The 11002-nt window shown below is 35.2% G+C and overlaps 1 protein-coding gene across 6 annotated transcripts; it reads right to left on the bottom strand.

The window, feature by feature from the left end:
• Positions 1-130: 130 nt before the first annotated feature.
• On the bottom strand, positions 131-9539 carry LOC114370270. Of its 6 annotated transcripts, none has more exons than XM_028327569.1 (20): positions 9181-9539; positions 8005-8946; positions 7861-7929; positions 7580-7778; positions 5873-5957; positions 5026-5133; positions 4806-4874; positions 4606-4687; positions 4449-4508; positions 4301-4353; positions 4061-4227; positions 3528-3693; positions 3079-3136; positions 2944-3000; positions 2616-2864; positions 2049-2110; positions 1630-1686; positions 1451-1544; positions 1199-1339; positions 131-599 (listed from the first exon to the last, which is right to left on the bottom strand). In XM_028327569.1, exons 2-20 carry the CDS (start codon positions 8812-8814, stop codon positions 513-515), a joined length of 2673 nt encoding a protein of 890 aa, XP_028183370.1. In that variant the 5' UTR covers positions 8815-8946; positions 9181-9539; the 3' UTR covers positions 131-512. The 6 variants fall into 6 exon arrangements, with proteins under 6 accessions (XP_028183370.1, XP_028183374.1, XP_028183371.1 ...); XM_028327573.1 differs by having other exon boundaries at positions 131-327; XM_028327570.1 differs by lacking the exon at positions 9181-9539 and having other exon boundaries at positions 131-327; positions 503-599; positions 8005-8814.
• Between the last annotated feature and the right edge of the window lie 1463 nt (positions 9540-11002).

Here is an 11002-nt window from a genome sequence, read left to right as displayed (position 1 = left end):
ACGAGACGAGAATATATCGAACAGTATAGCATTAATCACCTCCAAGTCAAGCAACGCGACGAGGCAAAAAAAAGTGTTTATCGATACATACATTACTCAATATTATGCTACTACTATTCATCGTGGTGTGTAAGTTCCAAAGAGAGCCAAGTTTCATGAATTTACTGCAAAGATGCACAATTTTTTAGGAGAAAAAAAAAAATCAATACAGTAGGATTTTATATCGAACATGCATGCTAATTAAAAAAAATGGTCAGCATGCTGGCTCTTTCAAACTCTACTTCTATCCTTCTAGGCCATGTTCCCTATTTTTCACGCCTTTTTATCCTACATTGTACAAAAAGAGACATGGGCTGAAACCAAGATCCCGCCACAACCACCCATACTATGTGGGAAACAAAAATTAAGAAAAGAACAATACGGCAGCAAGAACATAGCAGCAATGTTACAGTGAGGAAAATGCTAAAAAAATGAATAAATAACCAAAAATTAGTTACAGCACCAGATAAAATTCATTCTATAGCCAGCTGCACTGTCTTCTCCAGCATTGAAGTTTTATTGAAGAGTGTTAGCTGCACCTGTCTGAGATGTTTGGATAACTGCCCAAAATTTTTTAAAAAAATGCTTAATCGTCAATGCTTGTTGATGTCTGCAACAATTTCTTCAAATTCTGAACTCAAGTCACCATGACCAAAACTATGCTCTTATTATTATATTGTATCAGTAAATAAAATACATGTGCTATTACTGAATTACTCGTTAAGAAATCAATAATAAAAAGTTTTCATTGAAAATTATGAGTCCATTGATAACATTAAATGTTACACTTTCTAAAAAAAAACAAAAACAATTTTTATTTCATCGGCATGCTCTGAGACAAAAAAAAAAAAAAACAGATTATATTAGAGTCTTGTACAAGCTGGTCTTCCTTCACAGAACTTGTGCCACTGCACATAATTAACAGCCAACACATTGCAGTCTTGCAACATGGAATCAAACCTATGGTCGCTGATATCTCAAGACCAGCAAAATTATTTATTATCTATGTGATTTATAGTCTAAAATATACAAGAATAATTCATACATTTTGATTTTAACCTATTCAATTTAATCATGAGTTTATTGGGTTCTCACTTCTGAGCACATAGGTAAATCTACTTTCCCTAGTAAACCAGTAAATGTAGAAGGATGGACTTACCTGATCTTCGCTCATCTTTCGGAAGCCCAATTTCTTAGTCCAAATTGACTCAGCATCCCCTGCTGCAGGAAGCACCAACTTTTCTACGTTTAGAGAAGACAGCAACCTCTCTATGCAAGAGAACAACACTTGAAAATAACCCTAAATGGAAAATCACGTGTTAATGAAACTTATCCTCAATAAGTGTTACCGAAATACATGCGTCAATCAATCTTTTCAATTTTGGGTGTCATGCACGAATAAGTTGCTTACTTTTCCTTGATGTGCTCTGCTTGTGGCGACTAGTGGAAGCTCAGCAACATTACGGCCAAAAATCCTAAGAAGCCCAGCAGATACTACAACAGAACTGTGCAAGTATGATACATACAATGTCAATACAACCAAATAGAAGCACTATCAGGAAAATTAGGAAATTGGAGATAGCAGCATACTTCACAATTAAAACAATGCAATACATTCCCCCAAACTCTTGGCCAGAAATATTTCTCCTGCACAAAATTCAAAATACTATATATTAACAGAAAAAAATGAACTAAAAGATTATTAGAATCCTGGCCATGCAACACATGCATCACTGTGTGACTCATGTCCAGTAAAAATTCATACCAAGACTCTTAAACAATATAAATTCAAATGCTAAAGAGAACTTCAAAACAAACACCGTTTATGATAGAAAAGTAGGCACAAATTTAATTCACCCTAAAACATCATAATTCAAATCAGATTCAACTTATCCTGGCGGTAGTCCATAATAAATTCCACTGTTAATAATCCACAGTGCAGTAAATCATCACTAGGAAGGAAGCACAAGAATATAGAAGGCTGTTATAGTAAAATAATTCATACTTACCCATAGACCATAACAGGAATCAGATCACGACCAGATATGGCAACAATGGGATCAAAACATTCCTGCCAAAACAATTCCCAAAGCATGAGGAGTGGATAACATCCTAACACAACATATACAGAATCCCTATTTTATAACATGCCAAACAAAATGTTGCACTTGTAAAACAAACCAATTCATAAAGTATTTGATTCCAAACATCTACAGAATCTATGAATTCTTTCTTTCTTATCATGTAAAAAATTAAGGGATTGGATTTCAAGAGACAGGGTTACTTTTTATGCCATGGCTAAGACAAGTATCTGAGCAAAACACAATGTAAACAGCATTCCATACGACAAAGAAAATTTTCTCATCAAGACAGCAAGTTACAGTACAGTAATAATTAATATTACAGCATTTGCAATAGACCTATTATTTATATACTTCAACAAATTTGAACTGTTTCATAAAGGTAAGCTAGGAGCAGATGATAGAACCAATGAAACATGAACAAATATGAAATATCAACCACATAAAAAAATTCAAGTATAATTATTAACATGCCTGGAAGCCATAAATACTCACTCGGAAAATTGCAGCAGCTCGTGAAAGCAATGGTAAATGTTCCGGATAACGACTTTTTCCACTTAAAATTCTCCACTGGATATCATTCATGGCCCCATAGGTACATAATCCCTTGTCCTCATGCTTCCTGATTATTAGTTCAGACACGGAAGCTGGTATAATTTCTGCTCCAGCAGCAACTGAATTCTGTAGTGCCACATATATCCGATTGCAGTCATCACAACAAAACCACTTATCCTTGGGAAGCTCCTGTCATAAAATATGATAATGAAAAATTAAAAACAATTGCAAGTATCATAAAAATATTTGCTAAAGGCCCCGTGCTTACTTCCAACTCACATAGCCCAATGTCTCGCAAGCAGCCAACATGATACTCCTTCTCACACTGGATAACAAGCAGCAAAATATACTTAACTTTAAAAAAAAAAAGTTCAATACAAATGTCATCATGTAAAAATCATACCTGGTCACAAATTATTACTGTTCGTTCATCAAATTTAGCAACACTGAAATCATGTTCCCTGTGGACCAATCAAAACAATTAGCAGAATAGTATAATACTAAAAACCAAACCGAGCTTTCTCTAGCAGAAAAACCCAATACAAATAGCTTAAATTCTGCATACATTGTCATTAAACAAAAACATTAATAACAAAATTTCAAATTTCAATGGCTAATTATCACAAATCATCATTAATCCTACAACCGCATTATATGTCATATACGTGCATTGCTTTGACTTCCTAATACCCTATGCTACTGAACCACTCGATAGTCAATACCATGAGCCAAAATCCAAAATCTTGAAAGTAAAATTGCACACTTACGTAGGAAACATCTTCCTCATGAAGTTGTCAAAAATTGATTGTTTTGATAAATTATTTTTTAAGGTAAACAAACCATATAACCTACCTGCAAACAACACATCCACCCATTTCAAATTCTGGTGTTTTATCAACCCGTGTCAACCGTATCATGATTGGCCTCACAATAGAAGATTCTCTTCCATTACCGGCATTATCTCTACAATTTAGACATTGCCAACCACTGTCTGGAACACACTGTAAACCCAAGCATGCTGCAATTGAACCAGAAAATGTCAAATATTAACAAAACCTGTCACTTTACCTCCAAACCAGTTTATTTTCCCATAGTAATTTCACAGTATCTGCTACTATAGTAACCTAAGCATGATATAGCACTGAACAAAACGAGGTAGCAAGACAGACAATATGTTATGCAAGCTATTTGTGGTATGCAGCAAATAAATACAATAAAACACACTTTCTTGCAATGTGGAGATGATAGACAGCATTACCCATCATCCAAATTACACACAACGGTGGATATATTTTTAAAATATCATGGACAAGAACACACATGAAAACATTACAATATTTGTAAATAATTAATAACTTAAGAAGTGTTGAAGACAATTTGTCCACCTGCATGAAATGCCCTGGGGCATCCATTGCAAAGAATCAAATCTCCTCCATCTCCACATACTGCACACATATCATCACTGTCTCCCGTGGTAAGGTTTTGACCATTGGCCAACGATAGAGCTATGTCATGAAGTGTTAATCCATTGGAAGTATATATGTGTCGGTAACTGCAAAAGGACAAATTATTTCAAGATGAAGAAAAATAGACCAGTCATTTAGCTTCTTTTAAGTTCTACTCACGGTTGACGCCTAGCAGCCATTCCAGCATGGGCTTCAAACTGTGAAGGGCTTATCTGTTTACACATGAATGCAAATAGTAAAAGCTTATATTAGCATTTATGTTTAAACAAAAAATATTTTGTGCACAAAGTTATATGATTGTGCATACCTCTATATCACAACAACCACAGACTATACCATTTCCCTGTTTGTAACCTCCAAGTAATTTCTGAAACGCACATCAATATATTGAAAAGAATAAAAATCAAGTGCAAATTCCCATAAGCACCGAATGACAAAAATATTTAAAGAAAATATTAAGACACCTGTCCTTTAACATAGTAAGCCAACTCAGCACCATCTGGTAGCCCATTTGGCATAAAAAGCAACCTGTGTAAATCATTGTCCCTGATAAAAGCAAAAAATCAAATTCAAAATACAGTAGCTAAGATATTGCAATTTACATGGAGAAGCTAGAGGACCAAGTAACATGGAACAGACATCCCCAAAAACAAAACAAAAGTACCTTCTCTTAGTGCAACCATCAGCACTTCTTTTCTGCAGTACACCTGTGTTAGAAGTGTAGGAGCTTGGCCTGCAGAAAAGGTGTACTGTGAATAGTTGAATCTTAAGGAAAAATCTATAACTTAATTGACCATATAACCTTATGCATATGCAGACTGCTCAAGCACATTCTCAACAATCAAGTATGGGTATAAGTAATTGAACCAAGAGAGAGGACAAACTTTTTCACCACACGCCATTCGTCAGTTGTCTGATTCATATACATGTGCTGCTCATAATGACTCGGTACGTGCAAAGTTGACAAGTGGCTTGTACTTTCTACAGATTGACTGGAACAGCAATTTAATAGGTAAGAAGTTTTGTCTGTCCTTTTTTCTTTTAAAATTGAGCCAAATTTCATTAACTTAATGACAAAAGTTTTAAAAATATTAACATTTGACAGACATATGAATTTAGAGTACTCCAAAATTCCAAAATTAAAAGGCACAAAAATTAAATTGGCAGCACTCATAGATAACACCATAGCAAAACTCAGGTGAAAACAAAATTGTTTTCCTTTAACAAAACCATAGAATTACAAAATCTGATTTAGTTTCGATTCAACAAGCACCAATTCCCAAATCCTGAAAGCACTGGCTGACAAAGCATCGGGACTAAGTAAAGTAATCATTTTATTCTTGAGGCCACCATTAACAAGGCTAAAGTACACAAGCAAAAATGCACTGGTTCACATGCTTTAGTGATGTGAAGGTAAAGGCATCATCACATAAACAAAACATGAGATGTTATTCTTGCTTAAGAAGGCCCATTGAACACTTGGACCAATAATGTGGTTAACCATCATTGTCTTGACATTTAGAGCAAGTTTCTTTTACTATTAAAAATAAACATATTGACAGCAAGAACTACTTCTGGTGGGGGGGAAAATCAGATATGTCCTGTTCACTAAAGAATTCCTTAATTGAAAAGGTTGTCAATATCCAAATGAACTAAACAAGCTGAATAAGCAAGACATAGGCAATGCTCAACTGCTTTATTGTCTTCATTTTGGATTTATTTCCAGTTTACCTTATGTTTGTATGAGGCATGCCAACAAGTTTGGTGCTATAACTTTTATGAGCCTGAACCTTGCCGTTGCTTTGTAGAAGACTTTCTGCAGAACCCATGGCAAAGAAAATATATATAAGAAAAATCAAGACCAAAAGCAAAGCAAAAGAAACATCTCTTACTATTTGCCATGTGAAATATGCATCTATACGCTTAATGTGTATTCCCATGCAAGTTACACAAAACAACATGCATGGGATACTCTATTTTTAAATCTTTATTGAGTTTATTCCTTCCAGTTCCTGGATGTTTTGTAATGATAATTGTTAGATATAAAACCATTCATAAGCTTTCAACTAACAGCTCAACCTTCTAGGAAAGTTGGAGAGCTTGGTAATAATACTCTCCTATAGGATAAGATCATAAGACTATATCATGATAAGCTCTAACAAAATACAGGAGAAACAATTCTTTACACCCACATTTTTTGGACTCCATTTCAAAATAAATTTTGTTGAAGTTAAGGTTTTGCACAAGGAAAGGTTACTAAATTGTTCTCAATTTCAAGGAAATATAAAATTTTATTTGACTATGTTACCCTTTCTTGCCATTAATGCTTTCTTATTCCATTTAGTGCTGATTCTAAAAGACAGGGATAAAGTTGGAAAAAAGAAAGTGATGTTTTCTTGGTTTTCTAAAGTGACAAATAATCTAAATGAGTCAAAACCTCTAAAGTTACACATATTATGAAATGGAGGGAATATCTACTGTCTAGGAAGAATCATTCAAGAAAGGGTAGTGCAGGTATTATCTCCAACACAAGTTAAGGATCAACTGAATAAAAGAGAGATGCTTGTGATGGAAAGAAATAACTCCAAAACTCCATGATAAGCTTTACAATCTATACTATTAATAAAGTGAATCCCCACATTTGGTGTACACAGTTCATTAGACAATTTTAACCTAAAACCACTTCTTAAACTTCCATTGTTCTTTTTTAAACTAGGGTAAGAGTTCCACCACTCATATTGTTAGTTTTTTTCTTTCATATCACTCTTAAAATTTATTTAATTTTATTTAGCCTCCAAACCATTTCCTTTTCTCTTGTTTTATTTTATTTAAATCCCACAATGCTTGATACCACATGTGGGCTATTCAGAGTATAGAAGACCACAGTGTAGCAAAATAAAAATAAAGAAGCTGCCAACCGACAGATACTTTCTAATCTTCAAATAAAAAAATGTTAGAAACTTGACAAAGTGTTTGGTTCAAAGGAAGGGGGGGTGATTTTAAATTTTAAATAGAGAGGAGGGAGATGCAGGGATTCTAAAAGAGGGGAGGAGAGGAAAAAATAGCCTTATTGTAGATCAATAAAGTAATTACACTTAAGTTTTCAGGTTGGGGATAATTTAGTCAGCAAAGCTTAAAAGCTTCAAGTATTTTTCCTCCCTTCGGAATCCCCCCGCCCCCTCCCTTCACCACTAAGGCAACCTTATAACCCCTAACCAAAAGCTGTGTAAGTTTAAGGTAAGGATAGATACCAGAGAGGATGAAATGTGTGGACAACATCAAAAAGACTAAAGATGACTTTGGTAGGGAAGGATATGGCAATAAAAGAAATTGATACAGAATGCTTACAGAGAAAAATATCTGGTTCGTATTTTATAGGATTCAGATAGACACAAGAGTTTCTAATCAAAACTTAATTGCTAGAGAAATGATTCTCACCTTTCCAAGCTTGGAAGGACTCCTCATTGACAGATGAACCAGCCACATTCTTTATAACCTCATCTAGTATACTGAGTGGAGCAGTTTTTATTTCCTGTATAATACTATATATCGGTCTTCCATTTTCTAAGAATATATGATTATTTGGATGTCTAGTCTTGGCTCCAGCATGCTGCTCGAACTCATAGGCACTAAGAACCTGAAAAAATGATAAAATTAGCCCTCTTGTAAATACAGAACAGAATCTCCAAACATAACTAGAAATAGAGTACATGTCTTACTCTAGAGTAATTGCACATTGAACAGCCACACAAATATCCGCCACCATCAATAATCCCCTGTAGCTCAACCTGACAATAACTTCAAAACATAAGAAGAAACCAAGCAAAAGTATATAAAAAAAAGACAATGAATGCGAGCTTTACCTTTCCAGGATTGTAAATATACTTCACTACAGCTCCGTCAAGAATGCCAGTTGATAAAAGCTTTTTGACATTTGTAGGGTAGCAGTTGGGGACTACTTTCTTGGACATTTTCAATTCCATATTGCGAGTGTACAAATCCAAATCTCCATCATGAACATATCCCATTCCACACGGGCTTTCTAATGACCCACCACTACAATCATCCCTTGCCAAATATTCTTCATCATCCCCATGGAAGCCAATGTGATTCCCATCATTATAAAGAGCAGGATGGTGCACAGCTGGAGGCGGTTGGTAATCATAGTCCTCCTTCTTCTTACTGAATTTAAAAGTAATTTTCCTGATCCCAGATGAACTCACATGCTTGGGGATTTCCATCACCACACAGGATGTCATTGCAGCACTACCTGTGTCCTTATCACTTTGAGAAGTATTATTATTATTATTATTATTATTATTATTATGTTCACCAGCTTCATCACTCAAGGTCTCATCAGAACTTGAATTCTCCAAGCAAGTAGACGTCAGTTCCCCACACTCCGCATGGTTAACATTTTCGGATTCAGTTGGTTGACTACTGATATCTTGAAAAGTCAGTGCATGCTCTGCTGCAGAAACATTGGGGTTGGAAACCTCAGAACGCACTTCATCATTTGAAACTTCTTTCGCCTGTTTCTTATTAGGAGACACGTTAGGTTCAGTATCAGCAACGCATTGGTCGTAGTCACGCTTCAGTTCCGTCCTTGATTCCTCATTGTTCTCCTTCTTTCCTTCTTCTAATGCATGCACACAATCCGCTTCCTCTCCCATCAAAATCAAAGAACAGAGCCCCTGGGAATCCAAACGTGGTAACCACCAGATAAACAACACTACCACACAGCATTCACGAAGTAACTCGAACCTGACTTCAGCTTCCACTCAATATTCGTGTCAAATCAATGCCTACGCACAAAATTTACAATTAGAAACACACTTTTCGAACAATTCGCGGCCATGCACAACGGAAAACACTTAAATAGCATCGAAAAAAGCAAAAAAGAAGACAAAACAGTTAATATTCCAATCAACGCGTCCAGAGGAAGTTTCGACACGGCTCTTTGAATCGACAAAAACCGCGTAACCATTTAATTCATTCAATTAGAAGACACAAAAAAAAAACGACAGTAACAAACCTACCTGAAAACCACAACACCAATTAAAAATCCAATAAAAAACTCAAATCCGATTAGCATCCAATCCCTAGAATTAAAAGAAAATCGAAAGGTACGCTCCATGCGCCATGAATAGAGTTTTCGAGTAACAGATCTGAGATTGGTGAAGAGCAGTGAGCTCTGCACTTCAACGAGATTCGAAACAGAGAAGTGAGATTCGAGAGTGTTAAGGGTTTGGTTGAAAGGAGGGTAAGAGAGAGAGAGAGAGAGAGAGAGAGGGCGGCAACGAACTGAAGCGAAAGGCTTGGTTCGCGGTTCAGATTTCAACTTTATGTAAAGCAGAGAGGAGCTGAAGGCGATGAGTTTCGTAAAAAAGAAAAGAAACAACTGTCCTCAAAAAATAAAATAAAATAATAAATAAATGGCGTCACGAAATTCCGGAAGAGGCGAGAAGACAAATGGATAAACGTGATGGGACCCACGGGAGTTGGGCCTATTATGTTGCGCTACGTGGCATTGCTGGGATCTAACGGCGGCCCTCCTCAGCCGTTTTTACATGAACTGTCGTGCAAGTTAACACGTGTAACCAAGGCTAATCTACTTCTACTTATGAGCTAAGAAAAAAAAAATAAGAATTGTTGGGTATTCATTATGGGCCGAGTAAATGTTTAACTCAACCCAATATAATGAAGATTGTCTTCAGGGAAATACTATTCTCACTAACATATTTGTTATTTCCACTACTACTTTTTGAAAAATAGTGAAAATAGATAAAAGTGCTGACCAAATTTCCCCACCCCCCACCCCTTCTCCCATTCTTTTCACCACCCTTTCCCCTTACATCCCCCCCCCCCCCCCCCCCCAACATCTCTCTCCCTCCCTTCCCCTCTCACATCTCTCTCTCTCCCTTTTCCTATCATTTCTCTCTTCATTTCAAAACCCTCTCCTCCCCTTTCTTTAACAAAAGTGGGAGTGCCAATAACAATACCTTCTTCATCTTCATGAGATGTGCTTCGGTTGCAATTTTCAAGGAACTCGTGATAATGAAGCATGAGATTTTTTTACATAATTATATCTTTTCACTTTTTTATATACCAAATATCCCTCTCCCACAATTATATAAGCAACTATCCCCCATTAGTAGCCACTGTAAATTTAGGAATGTGAGATCCGACTTCACACTGTTTTTGCAGATTACTTTTTGCACCTCATTCAAAAATCGATAATCCGATTCTGAATGTTCTTTTTTGTTTTTAAATTCTTTCTTTGAATATTTTTTTGATAATGCAATAATATATTTAAATATAATATAAATAATCATTATGATGGTTAATATTAACATATAATATAACAAATTAAAAGAATAATTATCAGTAATTAGTAATATTTTTTAAAAAATTATTTACCACAACAACCAAACAATATTATGAGTAGAGACAAACATTGACAAAAATAACAATTAGCATTTTTGATACTACGAGTAGACATAAACAAAGCAACATAAGTGATCCCATATTCCAACAATTTAATGAGTACGTTGCTGATTTTGACTTGTGTTTTCCTAGTTATTTTAACTTGTATATCAACTACTTTGATTCCAATAATGTTTTGTTCTCATACTTTCATGTCGATGAAGCCGTACAACTTTGAGAACTCCAGCATAACAAACACATAAAAATGTCAAGAAACAAGAAAAAAAAAATCACTTCATATGTCTTAGTTTCCAATTTTCGTTGTCATTCATGTTTGATGTTTTTAGGTTATCATTTCATATCTATTGGTTACTCTTGTTTCTTATTTTTATGTTATGATTTTCTGCCTGTTTATCTTTTACAATTAGTTATATT

The sequence above is a fragment of the Glycine soja genome, chromosome 10, assembly GCF_004193775.1.
Source record: "Glycine soja cultivar W05 chromosome 10, ASM419377v2, whole genome shotgun sequence".
In the NCBI taxonomy this organism is placed as follows: domain Eukaryota; kingdom Viridiplantae; phylum Streptophyta; class Magnoliopsida; order Fabales; family Fabaceae; genus Glycine; species Glycine soja.
Note: the sequence above shows the minus strand (reverse complement) of the source record. Positions and strands in the feature narration are given on the sequence as shown.